A 15,515-nucleotide genomic window follows, 5' to 3' on the forward strand; every position below is an offset into this window, starting at 1 on the left:
AATGGGTGTGTGTGTGTGTGTGTGTGTGTGTGTGTGTGTACAACTGACACCCTTTGGTGCAGGAAGAGGGATCAAAGTCAGGGAAAACACAGAGGGAAAGACAGAGAGATGGGTGATAAGGAACAGAGCTACAAAGTGAGTTAAAATCTCTTTGCCTCCTATCAGAATTAAGCTGCCATGTAATGGATGAGGTGGGGAACCAAATGGTGGTACACTGCTTTTTCTAGCCATAAAACAGGCAGTGGCCTTCATACCATTACTGAAAATTGCCTCATGCCAGCCTCAAGCTTCATAGGTGATGCAGCCTGGAGGAGGCTCACCTTTCCCACTCTGGGGACTGGCTCCCTAGTTGCCTGGGGTCCATATTTCCCAGCCTGCATACCCAGCCTGAGATGGTCGCACAAGATAAGAAGGCACCTGAGTGAAAGCATGCTGCTTTCAGGAGTGATAAGGATCTGGTTATTGTGACACCTGTTCTCGACTTTGCCTGTGTGTGCACTTGTGTGTGCAGGTGGACACACTGCAGTCTGCTTTCCAAAAAGTTCCATTTTTCTCACTGTCACCAGACACAATTTTTAGCACATATTCTTTCTCATGCCTTGTCCCATGATACTATTTCTCTCCTGAATATTTTATTTCTATTCACTTGTCTCTTTTGCTCTTTTTCCCTTTCAGGGGCTTAATCATCACACAAGATGCTGGGTCTGATAACCTGGTTTAGGGAGTCAATATAGGTGGCACCTTGGTCTGAATGAAAGTCTCTCTCCCACCCTCTCCCAGTGTCAGGGTCCTGTTATTCCCTCCTCGGCCAGGCAGAGCACACTGACCGGAACCCATGGACCCGTGGAGGGTTCTACCACTGCTGCCAGATGTGCAGTAGAGAGCCACAAGAAAGTCCTGCTTCTGGCAGCTGGAAATCCTCATGAATAACCTGTGAAAGACGGCCTCACATGGGACAGATGCAGGCTTGCAGTCACAAGGCTTGCTCGCTCCCCTGGGGAGAAAACATCTGACCTGGAAACTGGTAGGTTAAAAGAAAGCATTAGCATATTATGCAAGAGGGTCTAGACACAAGAGAGCTAAAGCCCAGATGGATCAAGAGGCAGCATGAACATTAAGGCACACGAGTGGCAAGTGGGGGCACAGGAGGGAGGCGCGTGTCTATCAATATAGGTCATTCATCCCGTTCAAGTAACTGCCGATGAGATGAGCACCCTGGCAGAAAGAGGCAGATGTAGCTGTGCTGCATCTGCAGAAGACTCGCTTTTGAAGCTAATAGATACGGGTGGATCTACTCCCACCACCCTTAAGTGGTTGGCGCTTGTCGCTGCATCACAAACGCAGATCTCAGCCCTACCTTCCCTCGCTAGCTGGGCCTCTGAGCATCTCTGCTGTGCCTGCAGACCCCTGCCCAGCCGGTGACAAGGGGCAGCCTCAGCCCAGCAGCCCTGGGGGTGCAGGGTGCAAGAAATGCCCTATGGTCCTGCTGTGCCTCGTGGACTGGGCTGCTGACCCAAATGAAAAATGGTTGCTCCTTATATGCAAATACCACAAATCATATTTAATCAGCACATCGCAAAACCGTCTCTTTTTCTTTTTTTTCTTTTTTTTTTTTTTTAAATTGGACACTTCAAAATGCATGTGCAATTGCAGCTGTTGTTGCAGCCTGTGCTATTTGTTTTGTATGCATAAGCTGCCATGCTGTTAATGGTGTGTTTGATTGAATCAGAGCTCCAGCATGCAGACAGAAAGCCTCTTCACATGTATTTATCTGTGCTTTTTAAAAAGCTTGTTTTCCTTTTGATGCTTTGTCCCCCACCTCTTCCTCCTCCAGGCAATGATGATAGCCCCCCATGGACTGCCTGCCCTCCAAGCCTAGCTGTCAGAAGGGACTTGAAGAATTTCAAGTAGTGTTTCAGAAGCTAATGCAGCAAATGAATTCCACACAGTGCTTAGAGGGCTTATTGTCATGTCTCAAACTATTTACCAGCACTGAGTGAATAATCCATAGAGAGTAATTTTTTTTCTGTAGATGTAGCTTCTTTTGGAACATTTCGTTGTTATTGGAAATTGTTTGCTGAATAATGTCCATGGTAATGCAGACGTGAGCTTTATGATGCGTTCATGGGAGTGTGTCATAATTGAAAACCAGATTTGGTTGATTACATTTTCCTGGAAACCAGGTGTGACATTTCAGGAATAGGTCTGAATCTGATTATGAACTAGACTTGGATTTATGAAGGCTACCTGTAATCCAAGAGAGCATCCATTTTGTACCAGTGGTTTGCACTGCAAGGAAAGAGCACACGGGCACAGGGGGACATGTCATGGTGCAAGCACAGGCTTTTGAAGGAGCCTTTGATTTTGATGCACTAAAAAGTAAGGCACACTGCAATTCACTGCTTCACTGAGTAGCTACTTTTATGCTGAATTATCAGAAAAAAAAAAATAAATCACTGCTTGGAAAAACACAGACCATGATTTTTTTGTTTTGTTTTGTGAGAGCTCTGAGGGGGGCAGGGTAGAGACCTTTTGCCTCAACTGCCTCCCCCTCAAATATCCTGTAAGACTTATCTGATGGCAAAGCAGTCAGGGTACCCAGGCATCAGCCTTTCCCAAGGCTTTCCCAAGGCATAGCTCTCTCCTGCCAGGATCTATCCTGGCTATGAAACAAGCCAGGTTGCTTCAGCTGCGCTCAGGGTCACTTTTTTTACCAACTCCAATGCTGAAATACTGCATCAGACCACCACTCTCACACCACAGGAGAGCCCTAATTCAAACACTGCATTGCTGCTTTTCTCAGCACAACCTGTCAATACTGCAGCAGAGCACTGGGTCTGGCTGGAGACTAGCACCTTGTACAGAGATGTTCTTCCCAGCTCCTGGGAGTAGAGAAGGTAGAGACTTTCTACCTTAACCTATGAAAGTAAGCCAAAGTTAAGACATTTTCTTGCCTCACAGGAAATGCAGTTTGGTCAAGGTGACACAGTAAGAAAATCCAAAACATCCATACTGAGCTTCTCACAAAATACCAAGAAAGCTGTGATGACCACAAACTATTATCATGCAGGCATGAAATGAAGCAATTAATACCAATTTCCATTATTTAACATACTTAGGTGAGAGAGTGAGGGAATCATGTCTTACAAAAACAAAGCAGTTATTACCTGAGAAAAAACTTTTTCCTTTTTCTCTCGTCCCAAAGTATTTTGGCAGAGATAGTTTCTCGCTAGCTCTGCTTAGAGCCTGTGAGCTCAGCTGCCAGGGTCACCCAGCAAGACGGGGACATGCTGTGCCCACACAGAAGTACCAGCACTTCACTAGGGCCAAAAATTGATCTGAATAGAGAAAAGCTTTCCAAAGAACCTCTTCTCCTACAGGAAAGCAGTGATTGTCTTATAAGGCCGACTGGTTCTGCTGTGCTGCTGGAAGCTGGTCGTTACTCTTGTTTTTAATTGGCAGCAGGACAAGGACTGGTGCACTGGGTAGTGGTCAGATACCGCCACACTTGCAGTATATGCCTATGTTCGGGAAGAGCACAGAGACAATGTCCACACAGCAGATTTCACTTCATGAAGCTGCATCTCACCATGAAAAGGAAGAAAAGACCCTGCTCAGTCACGTCCCAAGGTGCAGAAGGGGACACCACTATCATATCTGAAGATATCTTCGTATCTTAGCCCATTTTGTCCCTGGGTTGTCTCACCTGACTATCCAGTCCCAGCATCATCAGCATGGAGAAGAAGAGGATCGACCAGAGCGGGGACAGGGGCAGCTGTGCAACAGCCTGGGGGTAGGCAAGGAAAGCCAGTCCAGGGCCTGCAGTAATGAAAAGAGGGATGAGCCTATGTTTATAAAGCATTTGATGGGAAATCTAAGCTAAGGGCCACAGCTGAACAAAGACAATGATCACAGGTCAAGAATTGCAGGTATTTAATACAGAAGCTAGAAAAACCTGAGCCTTTGCCCATGACACACCAACCCGATGGGGTGCACAGGGGTAGAACTGGGAGGCAGGAATGACTGGAGAAACACTTTGCCTTCTCTCTTCCTGCAGGCAAGAAAGTCATCAAATTACTGCTACCAAATGGAGATGGAGCAATTTGCTAGAAAAATAAACTGATATTCAGAGCTGGTTATAACTTTACTGATGTCCTTTTTTTCTCCATCACAAAATGCTATTGCTTGAGATAAAAGCTTTCTCTGGGAAGATAGCAATTTCAAAATATGTCTTTCTGCAAAAACACATGGTCCTATCTTGGCTAAAAAATTATTCTGACATTACAATTTCAAAATTTCACATGGAAAAGAGACTCCAAATTTTTATCATGTCTACTGAAAACATAGTATCTACTCTCCAAAAGAAAGTTTCAGAAAGCAAATGGCCTAAATATTTCATTGCAGCAAAAGCACATAAAACTTCAGCAGTAAAAGAAGTTGAACACTAAGAGCAGGCAGAGATGTCCCTTGCAGCCATAGTGCGATGAACATCAGCCACAAGTGTCTGAGACCCATCTTGGTGGAAGGGTATGCAAAGAGGGTTTGCAACACTTGGGCCTCACTCAGGAAAGGCCTGGGAGCATCCCATGCCCACTGACAAATTGCTCTCAGAGATTGCTGTTGCATTTGAACCTGGGTTTCTGCTTACCTGAGGAGGCCAGCTCTGAGATTGACTTCTTTGTGATGTGTGACATGAAGCCAACAATAGAGAAAATAACAAATCCAGCAAATATGCTTGTGGTGGAGTTTATACAGCAGACAATAATAGAGTCTCTGGAAGACAGAAAGAAAGAAGAGAAACCACCTGCAGGTCCCTACCAAGAGGTCAAGAGTGAAGTGTGGGGTAAACAAAAGACCAAACCCTGCCAAGAGCTGTTCCTGTGCTTTGAAGAGGTAGTGCAGGTGACAAGGTAAGTGCCCTGCAGGCAGGGGAGCCCCACTGTGATGACTGCAGCATGCCCCTTCGGCTGCAAGTTGCCAGGAAGGCGATGTTGGAGATCAGTCACCCCAGACTTACTGTGACCTCCCTCCCTCGCCCATAAGCACTCCCCACCACACAGGAGGCTGGAAAAAAACGAACAGACCTGTAGACATTGTTGTGGAAAGTGTTGTAGCTTCCCAGAGCAATCAGAGACCCCAGCCCCAGGCCATAAGAGAAGAAGATCTGTGTGGCTGCATCCATCCAGACCTGTGGAGAAGAGCCGGGAGAGGAGTTCAGCGGGAGGGACTCCATGCTGCAGGCGACCCTCCTGCAGCAGCTCAATGCAGAGCTAGTGAGGGGGCTGTATGCAGACCGGGGGGCTGTGGACATGGCCGTACGGTCCACTGGGGTCATCAGGACCTGAGGGCACCCTGCCACTAGGGCCATAGGCACCTGCAACGCTGTCTGCTGCCCCAAGCTCCAAGAAAACATTTGGGTCAGCAGCTGGAAATGTCACAGGAGCCACCATAAAACCTGCAGCTGTGTTGCTGCCAGACAGGCTCAACATGTTTGAAGAACAGACTTTTTTCCATCTCTTTCTGAACACGTATCTGGAGTGAGATAGGTCTCAAAGATGATGGTGCAGGCAGAGAGAAGAGTAATGGAGAGGGCTGGTGCAGCTCTGTTTTACCTGCGGTATGGTGATTCGGACATGACCGGAGCATGCTGGCTTCTGGAGCCACTGTGTGTCCTGCAGCTATGGGGGGTCAGCAGGGCCTCTGCACCACCCCTAGGGGAACAGGGATGTCAGGGGTCTTTAACACAGGGCACTGGGTCAGGGATGGGGCATAGGCTTTGAATGTTTGCAGTGTCAGGAGGAAGCCTGTTAGAGAGCAGTGCCTCCGCGAGAAGGAGGAAGAGGAGCAGGGGGTTTGCATCCTTCCCACATGGCAAGTGCATCAAAAATGCAGCCTGGCCCAGCACCACAAGCACATCCTCAGCCCTCCAAAACATGTGGCTTGAGGCTGCTTCCAGTGATGGATGGGGATGGGGGAAGAGTCATGCCTCTCATTTTCTGGAACGTGTTCCTCAGCCTCCAGTGCAGGTCAGAAAGGACTTGCATATAGTCTGAATTTGTGTGTATGTGCGCTTGCTTTCTCACAGCTGCCCCCTGAGGGGTGCTGCTCCCCTCAGAGACCCACGCCCCACACTGACCCCCCTCTGTTCCTCTTCCACTAGTGTGTCTTTGATTTTTTTCAACATGGAGTTTCTTGTGCAAACAACTGCAGAGGACAGTTTGCAAAGCTGGTTGCCAGTGCCTTAAGATCTTGAAGACTAGAAGGCACAAGAAAAGGGGGCAGACAGTTCCTTTCTTAATAACATAGTATTTAAACAACTCTTCTGTTCTTGACAGTCTTGTTTCCAGCATTAGAGCCAGTGCAGCTGGCAGTACAGCTACAGTGAGTGTCCTGTGAGAGGGATCATTGGGACCACTTGGGAAATGATGGGTGTCCAGTTGTCCCTGTTCACATGTGCAGGGGTGACTGGAGCCATGGGAGCATTGCTGCTGCAAAAGGCAGAGTCTGTGTCACCTGAAAAACTTAGCTTTTGCAAGCCTCTGTGCTCCTCCTGGCCCCTCTCTGTGCTTCCACTGATCAAGGCAACATTACCAGCCACTACTCACTATTTAAGCACTTCCAGAAATTGATGCTGAGTGTACTGTTGTACTTGTGCTGCTTCTGAGGGGCCCGTGCCAGTGCCACCACCTCGTCCTCTTCTCTGGGACCACCAGATCAAGACCAAATCACCAGCCCTGAGAGAGCCAGTGAAATGAAGCATTCCCAGCCCAGAGGGGAGTTTTTTTCGTTGGGGTAATTTCTGACCCCCCCCTTGCCCTATGGATAACACTGCTTGAGTACAACAGAGCTGCTGCGCAGATTTCGACCCACGAAGGGCCCGCCCTTTAGCTTTGTCTAAGCCTCCGAAGGTTGTGACTGCTTGAACAGGGAACTTTTCCAGGTTTTTTTAATACGTAAAATATTCAATGGAAGTGCCTGGGGAAGACTAATGCGAAGACAGCTTGGAGGTGAGAGATTTCCTCACTAGGCTACAAACCTCAGAGTTGGAGAGCTTCCTGAAGTCGGGCGTGAGGTAGAAGAGGATCCCTTCCTTGGCTCCCGGCAGCGTGACTCCCCGGAAGAAGAGGATGAAAAGCATGAAGTAGGGGTAGGTGGCTGAGAAATACACCACCTGCGAAAGACATCATGGGAGAGAAGCCATCAGCCTACCAGCGCCCAGGAGCTTTCCTGTTCACAGTGGCATTGCGTCGTGTGTGTCCTCCCTGTGAGGGGACAAGCTCCCCATGCAGAGCTGCTTTTGGCAACATTTCCTTGTGTTTTCTCTTTCCTGTTCCTGTGCTAGTAATGTTTCTGACTGTTTGAGGTTTGTCCCTCCAATGACGCACAAGGACACACTAATCACAAAAGTAGCACGTTAAAGTCCAGATGAATTGCCCAAAGACAAGGGAATTGCACAGGGATGAATTTAGTCCACAGAAGTAATCCCTTTAAGTCATCACATCCTTATTTTACAGAGCTAAAGCTGGTGTTCCTCTAGTCTAATGCATCAAGCAACATGTCATCTTGACTCCACTACTTTCTTTTCAGTACTGTATCAGGGACTCATGGGTATGTGCCATCCCTCATCACAGGGACCATATGTGGCAACCAGCTGGGCTTTGCTGTGACTACGTAGCTAAAACCTGTTTGAGAGCCACCAAGGAAGTTAACAGCTTAGGTGACCTATGCCTGAAGCACTTCTTTCTGATCTCTCCTCTAGATTATTCCTTTCACAATACTGTCCTGCTACACCATGCTGTGCTCTAAATAACACATCTCAGTATCTCAGCTTTGCTGTTTCACTAAACTAAGCAATTACCTTTCCACTGTACTAGCCTGAAATGCTACACAGTGAATAACAGTATGCTTCTGATCTGAGGGTCTCCCACCAATACCTAAAGGGCAGCAGGAAAATTTTCAAAGGAGGTGGTGAGTTTTTTTTCCCCACTGGCAGATTTTAAGAGACAATGATTTTCAAAAGGAGGAGCCCAGAAGAGGCCTCACTCTCTCAAAGGCCTGTCCCAAGGTGGGAAATGTAAGTAATCTCTAAAAATCTCTTTCCAAGTCTCTTCCCCAAAAGACTGAGTACTCAGACCTGTGACTTTACAGGGAAGAGCTATTCTCTATGCTTAGAATGAAAATTACCATGAACAGGGTAGCAGTTTTTACAACCATGAAAGGTAAATGTCAGGAATTTAATAGCATCTACCACGATTCTGCCTTGAAACCTTAGTTATAGACAAACAAAATTGAATTCAGAGGACATTCTGATAGCCAAGACCTGAGCACAGCAACGAGAGGCAGCACTGAAACACCCGGTCCTCACACTGTACCTTGCCCGTCCACTCCACACCCTTCCAGATGGAGAAGTAGACCAGGAGCCAGGCCAGGGCCAGTGTGCCAGCCAGGGGCCAGCGGATGGTGCCGGGCTCCCCCAGGCCCCCGGACATCTGGTGCATGTTCCTCCTAGAGGTGGAAGAGGTTGTATTAAAGGGAAGTTTGGCCCTTGGGGACAGAGGGCGTGGAGATTCTGGAGACATCTGGAGGGTGAAGGGCCAGGTGCAGATGAACACAAGAGCCGGCAAAACCCTAAAGAGACCTGAGGTTCATCATGGTGGCATAAAGGAAGGAGAAGAGAGGCGAGGAGGTTGTTATCCTCTCTATCCATCTGGCCTGTGGCTGCACAGCACACCCCATGCCCATGCCCACCCCAGCCAATGGCTGGCTCTGATGCCCTCCTGCCAAGGCTCTCCAAGAAAAGGTGCCAGTGGGCACAGCTGCAGGCCCAGTGAGCAGGCATGATGGCCGCGGTGAGGGGGAGAAACCTGGTGTAGGCAGGCTGTGGACGTACTCCCAGAACTCGGTGACGGCACTGGTGAGGTTAGTGGTGTCAGTCAGGGAGAAGTTGGAGAAGCAGCGGTTGGTGTTCCAGGCATTCCCACAGCTCTGCCATGGCAGGTCCTGCGCCAGCACAAGGACAGCAGGGTTATCATTAATGTGACATCTCCCACTGGCGAGAAGTGAAATCTGTCTTCTTTTAAACTGAAACTCCTTTTTTTTTTTTTTTTTTTTTTTTTTGCAAAGAGGATGGGCAGTTCCTCTGGATAGGCAGGAACTTTGCAGCCAAAAGCATGAAATGATTTTTCAAAACACTGATATATGTGACATGGACTTTCCAGGAAACAATATCATGATGTGATTAGGGCAATTTTGTAGCGCTCATAAAATGTTAGCAATTCCCCAGATAGAAAGTAATTTCCAATTAACTGTTGGTAATTAATAGCTACTAATTAAAATAGCTATTGGGGAACATTGTGTATATAATCATTACAGCTTTTGGCTAGCTTCATTCAACAAGTGGTTGGAATTTACTGCATAAAGAATAAACACTGATTTGTTTCTTATCTCTCATTTATACCAAGCTTCAATGCTTAAAATGCAATGTGGCATTGAGAATGGGGGTTAACTGTTTGTCTACGTGAATAAACTAATGTAATATAAGCCCAGGAGTAAATTTAAAGCATAGTAGCTATTTCATGCTGTTCCCTGCCCTGATTACAAGCAGCACAAAGGGATTCCTGTGAGATGTTTATACTGTAGGTATCAGTGTGACGGCAGAACACAACTACAGATTTAATATAATCAGCTCTGACACTGCAAGCAATGAAACCTCAGTGTCAGGGGCTGTGCGAGCACACAGGGCAACTCACCCGTGCCATGTAGTGCCACAGCCAAGGCAGTCCAACAAGAGCAGCTCAGATATGTCTCCATGTGAAGCAATCTCATTTTCTGAGTGCTGTACATGTAGATAAATGCAGAATGGCTATTCTGGATGATTTCCCTCTGCAGATAAGACCTCAGGCTCCAGATCAACAAAGCTTTAGGAAGATTTTTGTATCTGTTCCTATTCATCCATGAACACAGACCCCTTTAGAAATACTATCTGTGTTTTAAGTGCTTTGTAGCCTCAGTGCCTTTAAGTGCTGCATTCACCCACCATCTAAATCAGTTCACTCCAGCAGATGATACCTCCTAACGTATAGGTTGGCTTGGCAGAAGAAGGGTGATGGAAGGGGCAGGTAGGGACACCCCAGTGGCCACCCAGGCTCTTTGCATCCACCCAGTGATATCATTGTGGACTTGCTAATTGCACTGAAGCAAATGCAATGACTCAAGCAGTGATGCACAGCAGCCCTTCAACCAAGTTCTTTGCACATCAGATATGCTGTGTAGCTCTTATAAGGAGAGGCAGGCAGGGGGACAGTTTATTGCTGCTCCATTTCCTCTGAATTTCAGAGTACAGAAACTGCAGAATGCAAGCTAGGTTCCTGTTCACGTTCAAAATACTCCTGGTCAAATTTAGGAGGAACAGGGTCAGGCATCAGCCTAGCTTTTTAATTTGTACCTTGGCTCCTTTGGAGAATACGGAATTATCTCTGGTAAAAGAAAAGGCCTTGAACTGAATACCTGTGTAGATACAAGTACTGTCACCAGTCAGGTCTGTGACACCTGCCTGTACCAAAGCCTCATCCTAACATGCACCCTGCCCAGGGTGGAACAGGGATGGGTTCTTCTGGGGTTGACTTCTGTTCATTTGGGAATCCCCCAACAGTGCACCTAATCATCCACAACTGACAATTTTGTTCTGGACCCACAAGCCTGCAGTGGGTATTGGCAGTAGAAACACAGCTAGGAATGCCAAACAGAATATTTTAGCAAAAGTCTTGATAGATACTTGAAATTTTTGATCAAAAAGTAAAACTGGAAGTACAACATTCATAACAGTATTTCAGGGTTACACCTAAATGAGAAAAGATCCCATGTGAATCACGGAGTAGATGCCTTTAAGGTTGCAGGTTGCTCAGAGAGTTAAGGGACCTCTTCCCAGCTGTTGGTCTGAAACAAATAATTCAGCTACCAAGAACTTAATGTGGGGAGTGATTCAGACCTTGTATGGTGGAAGACCCTGCTACAGATGAGGAACCCACTATAAACCACAACCCCAAGGTACATGGTAAGGGAAAGTCATAAGCAGATGTCTAAATGCTTTCTGAATCATTTTCCCAGAGAAAACAAAAAAAAAAAACCCCAAACAAACAAAAAAACCCAACCCAAACAAAAACACCCTTGGGATTTTATTTATCAAGATAAACATAAAGGAGGACTAAGTCCTGGATAATAAGAATATGTTGTGACAAAATCAGTTGTAGAAATGTGCGGCTCTTAGATTCACACAGCTCTAGAAATATGACAGAGACACAGGGTGGGCTTTAAAGACTGATGCAATTGGCAACAGTTCCCAGAGGGGGGATGGGACCATGCCCTCCAGAGGACCACCCTCTCCAGAGGACAGCATCAGTACCCATCAGCACTACACAACTGCCTCCAGGGCTGAGGAACCTCTTTGGAAAGGATCCATCAGAGTGATGACAAAGACTCTTTGCACAGACTACAAGCAGTTAGTTCATGTTTTGTGGCATAAACAACTCCTGCCCATAAAACAGAGAGTAAAGACTCAGTGCAGACAATGCCATGCTGTAGACAAGTCTGTGACTCACTGCGGTGAAAGAGTTGAAGAGATAGTAGAGGGCCCAGGCGATGATGACAATGTAGTAGATGTTCAGCCAGAAGGAGAGAACTACAGCTGCCAGCCCCACTCCTACGAATGAAGGCAGAGAGCAGCATCAATCCAGGTCTCTGGTACCCAACCGTAATCACAGACATCACCACAAGTTTTGTGGCAGAGCCAGGAAAAGTGAACCAGCTCATCAGTGCAGTACCTGATACAACTATGCCAAACTGGTGAGCAAAGAAGGCTTGTTACCTCACATCTCTCACCCACCCATTTTCACTTGGTGGACAGTGCTACCTTTTAATATGCTACAGGTAGTTTAGGACAGGGCTCCATGAAAATAGGAACTGGTCACTTCCCTGGCAGAATCACTCTTTCCTACATACAAGGCATTTATAAATCAACAACTGGTTTCCAGAATGCTGCTACTCCAGACATGGCAACATGTTCACGTCTCCTATCTACAGCTTTCCCACAGAACTAAAGTGAGCCCATGTCGCAAGGCTCAAAACAAGCCTTTTGCAACCAGAGCCCCTCTATGTCCCTGCTGCTCATAAAGTACTTTATCATCACACAAGACTGCTTGAACAGAACACAGTGATGTTAGTGATTGTAGACATCAAGGTCAAGGGCAGATTGATAAAGAAAGAAAAAAATGTCCCTCACCTGCCACCCCATCTCAGTCCCCAGGGATTTGATGATTTGCTTCCCAAACCATTAAAGAGTATTTGTCTGTAGTTATGTGCCATTGCCTTCACAAACTTACAGTACAGTACCTTTAAACATAGGTGCTAATTTCCAGACTCCCAGTCCACCAACAGAGGTGTACTGTCCCAGGGCAGTTTCCAGCAGGAAGAGAGGAATCCCAGCAAACACCAGTGTCAGGAAATAGGGAATGAGGAAGGCCCCTGAAAGAAGCAATGTTAGCAGATGGTTCTCCCTTTTACCAAGAAGTAAATGCCTCCAGCTGTGGTTTCTTGCTCTGCAGCACCCATGTGATGACTTGCTAGGGGCAACAGTTTGCAACTGGAGTTGGTATATTCAGTGAGTCTCCCATTCTGATCACCACTGCCTTCCCCTCATCAGTTCCTGTCACTATGGATATATAGGTATCATAAATGCACATTGTTAGATTTAGGCAATGCTAAGGCAAATCTGACAATAAACCCAAAAGCTTGGACACTGACACTAGTAACTTGTTCTTGTTGATGTTTTCTGACTTACCTGCAGCAACCCCCAATTCTTCACCTTGAGGGAAAAGGGTACAGCAATATCCAGCATTGGTCACTACTTTCTTTCTTTGTAGCTGTTTCTGTCTTTTAACGAAACTGGCTAAAACTGTATTTGCTCTTGTAACAGTCCTATACACCTCCACACCCTTGTTCTAGGTTTTACCATTAAAATTCCTGGTGAAAACATTACTCTTCTCTGTGGATCCTATGGAAATAATTTCATCACTAGAAATAAGGTAGTGCAGTCATTCACTAGAGATATTATTTGTACCTCGTTATTAAAAAAGCAAATAGCATAGGAGAGCCTCACCATGTGATTTGAAGGCTGTACATGTTTGGGTCATCCTGACTTCTAGGATCTAGGACAAATCTCATTCTCCAGCTTCCTCATGCATGTGCTGAAGCATGCCAGCATTCCTGAGGAGAACAAACTCTTGCAGAAGATGCTGGGTGGGGAGGGAGAGGGGACATTAAGTTTGCTCAGAAGCATCTGGCCAGGTTCAGGACAGCACTGGTTTCTGCACTATCTAGAGAGCTGAGTTGTCAGTCTGAGTCTTCTTTTCCTGATATTAGTGGGAAAGCAGACATGGAGCCAGTAAGCAAAGCCACTCTTGAAGAGTTGGAGTCCAGCTTGCACCTGGCAGAGCAGCTGCTCTCTGAGGGCAGGGAAGAAGCGAGACACAGCCAGGGATGCTGGCTTGGGGGACACCCAGCTGGGGACACCTGCCTGACAAGCAGGGAGCTGAGAGGCAGGCGCCAGCACCTGGCATGGGAGTCCACGGGAGGCAGCGTGCAAGAAGAGTTGGCAGCCAGTGGCAGGGAGAAAACATGCTCCGGGCCAGGAGCTCGATGACCATGAGCCTGAATTGCAAGCTGGCGTGGAAGCACAGACTCTCGGCTTCACCAGGAGCCTGGCATGGAGGAGCTAACAGCTTTGAGCATGGCTGCGGGAGGAGGGCTGCCACGGCCTGCAAGGTCCAGCCCCCTAGGAGACCTGCGGGAAGCCAGGGTCAGCTCCAAGGACATGGATGCTGCCTCACTACCGTTGTGCCTCACTGTAGAGTTTGGAGACTTGAGTTTATCAGCAATCACAGTGCCTTGCTTGCTTCTGTGCAAGCAGCTAATGAAATTTGTCCACAGCCCTGATGATCCTTGTGATGAACCCTGATGAAAAATGATCCTGCATTTTTCATCTACAGCAGTCCAGGAGGGTTTGTAGGTGAAAAATTTTATTAGATTATTGAGAAAAAAAACAGACAAACTTTTGGACACAGGTCATTTATCCTGGCTTGACAAAAATCCTCTAAAATAGGGGAAAATCTACAAAGCAGACTGCAGCCTTGAACTGAGTTGTCAGTTGACAATGACACTGCCACTCTGGAGGGTCAGGGTCCTGAGCAGACATGGATAACATCCCCAGGTGCTGTACAGCCAGAAAGGAAATCAGTTCTGAAATTTGTACCTAAAATTTGTATGACTTTGCCAAAATCCTTGGCACAGAGAGAAAGGGCTGGTCTTTAATCTCTGGCCCTGGATGGGCTGCTGAAAGGTCTGGTTCAGTTCCTGGCCTGCTACAAATGATTGTGTGTGACTTTGGGAGAGTCTAAACCTGTCTCCAAAGTCCATGGGTCAAAGGGGTGATGATATTGGTCCTGCCCTGCCTGCTCAGGGCACTCTTTGAGGCAGGGGAGGATCACACAGCTCCTGGCACACACTGTGCAGCCCCAAATTTGCCCACGGTCTGCAGCTCCTAATGCTGTACAGCAAGGAATATTAATTAATCCTTAAAACAGCGAACACTGCCCACAAATCAAAAGTTGAGCATTACAAGCTGTTACATACCGTTGCTTGGAGTCTCAATGTGTAAATGAGAAATGCATGTTGTTTATTTAAAGAAATGTTCTTCTCTCAAGTTATTCAAGCTCAGGATCTCTCAGACAATTTTTAGCACCTACTGAGCTGCATTTAGAGTCGATTTAGAGTCTGGTAAAATCCTGTTGACATCAAAAAGACTGCATGAGGTTAGAAACTGGTGTAGAGGCTGGAGTGTTAGTCATAGCTGGGCACATTCAGCTGTGTGCAGAGCCAGCAGGGAGCCCAGGCATCTCTTTAGGTAAAACCTGCTCCCCACAGAGGGTGGGTCTGGTGCTGGGCTGCTGTACCCTGGCTGAATATCCCCTAATTATGTCCCCGATTACAATGCTGAACAAATTAGCCGTGAGCTGATACAATGTGACAGCAGTAAGTGAGATGACAATATTTCCATTCAGTTCAATTTGCCTGTGCGTAATGGAAGCAGCCCACACGACGGTGCTCCGAGCAGTGCACATGCAGGACGCTAAAATTAGAGTCTCACCCACAGTCTGCTCTGCTCCGCAGGCGCCTCCATCGAGGTACAGCCAAGACGGTGCCCACCCAATTGTGAATCAGATGTCGTGCGACCCTTCCTTGTTGCTCTGCATCGTCTCCCAGTGACGCTTTCGTGCGTCAGCTCTCCTGCCTGTCTCCGGCATCAGCAGCCTCCATTTGCTGCTCATTATTTCCAGCTGCAGGAACAGTCGTGCCTGCGAACAGGCAGGCTGGGTAGGGGTGAAAGGAACGAGTGATACAGGCTGCCATAAACGGCATGAACTGGCAAGCAAGGCAGGGTGTCTGAGAGGAGGCAGGTATCA

General features: G+C 47.2%; 1 protein-coding gene across 3 annotated transcripts in view; it reads right to left on the reverse strand.

Annotated features, from left to right (window-relative positions):
• The window catches only part of LOC141958973 (sodium- and chloride-dependent GABA transporter 1-like), a 53,084-nt gene that overhangs the window by 26,004 nt on the left and 11,565 nt on the right, over positions 1-15,515 (reverse strand). For all 3 annotated transcript variants that reach the window (XM_074902115.1, XM_074902113.1, XM_074902114.1), the window contains exons 3-10: positions 12,388-12,519; positions 11,598-11,698; positions 8,891-9,000; positions 8,373-8,505; positions 7,037-7,171; positions 5,085-5,188; positions 4,649-4,773; positions 3,707-3,819 (exon numbers count right to left, since the gene is read on the reverse strand). In XM_074902115.1, coding sequence (XP_074758216.1) covers positions 3,707-3,819; positions 4,649-4,773; positions 5,085-5,188; positions 7,037-7,171; positions 8,373-8,505; positions 8,891-9,000; positions 11,598-11,698; positions 12,388-12,519 — 953 coding nt within the window. The remainder of the gene's footprint in view (positions 1-3,706; positions 3,820-4,648; positions 4,774-5,084; positions 5,189-7,036; positions 7,172-8,372; positions 8,506-8,890; positions 9,001-11,597; positions 11,699-12,387; positions 12,520-15,515) is intronic.

Source organism: Athene noctua, chromosome 3, assembly GCF_965140245.1.
Source record: "Athene noctua chromosome 3, bAthNoc1.hap1.1, whole genome shotgun sequence".
NCBI lineage: Eukaryota > Metazoa > Chordata > Aves > Strigiformes > Strigidae > Athene > Athene noctua.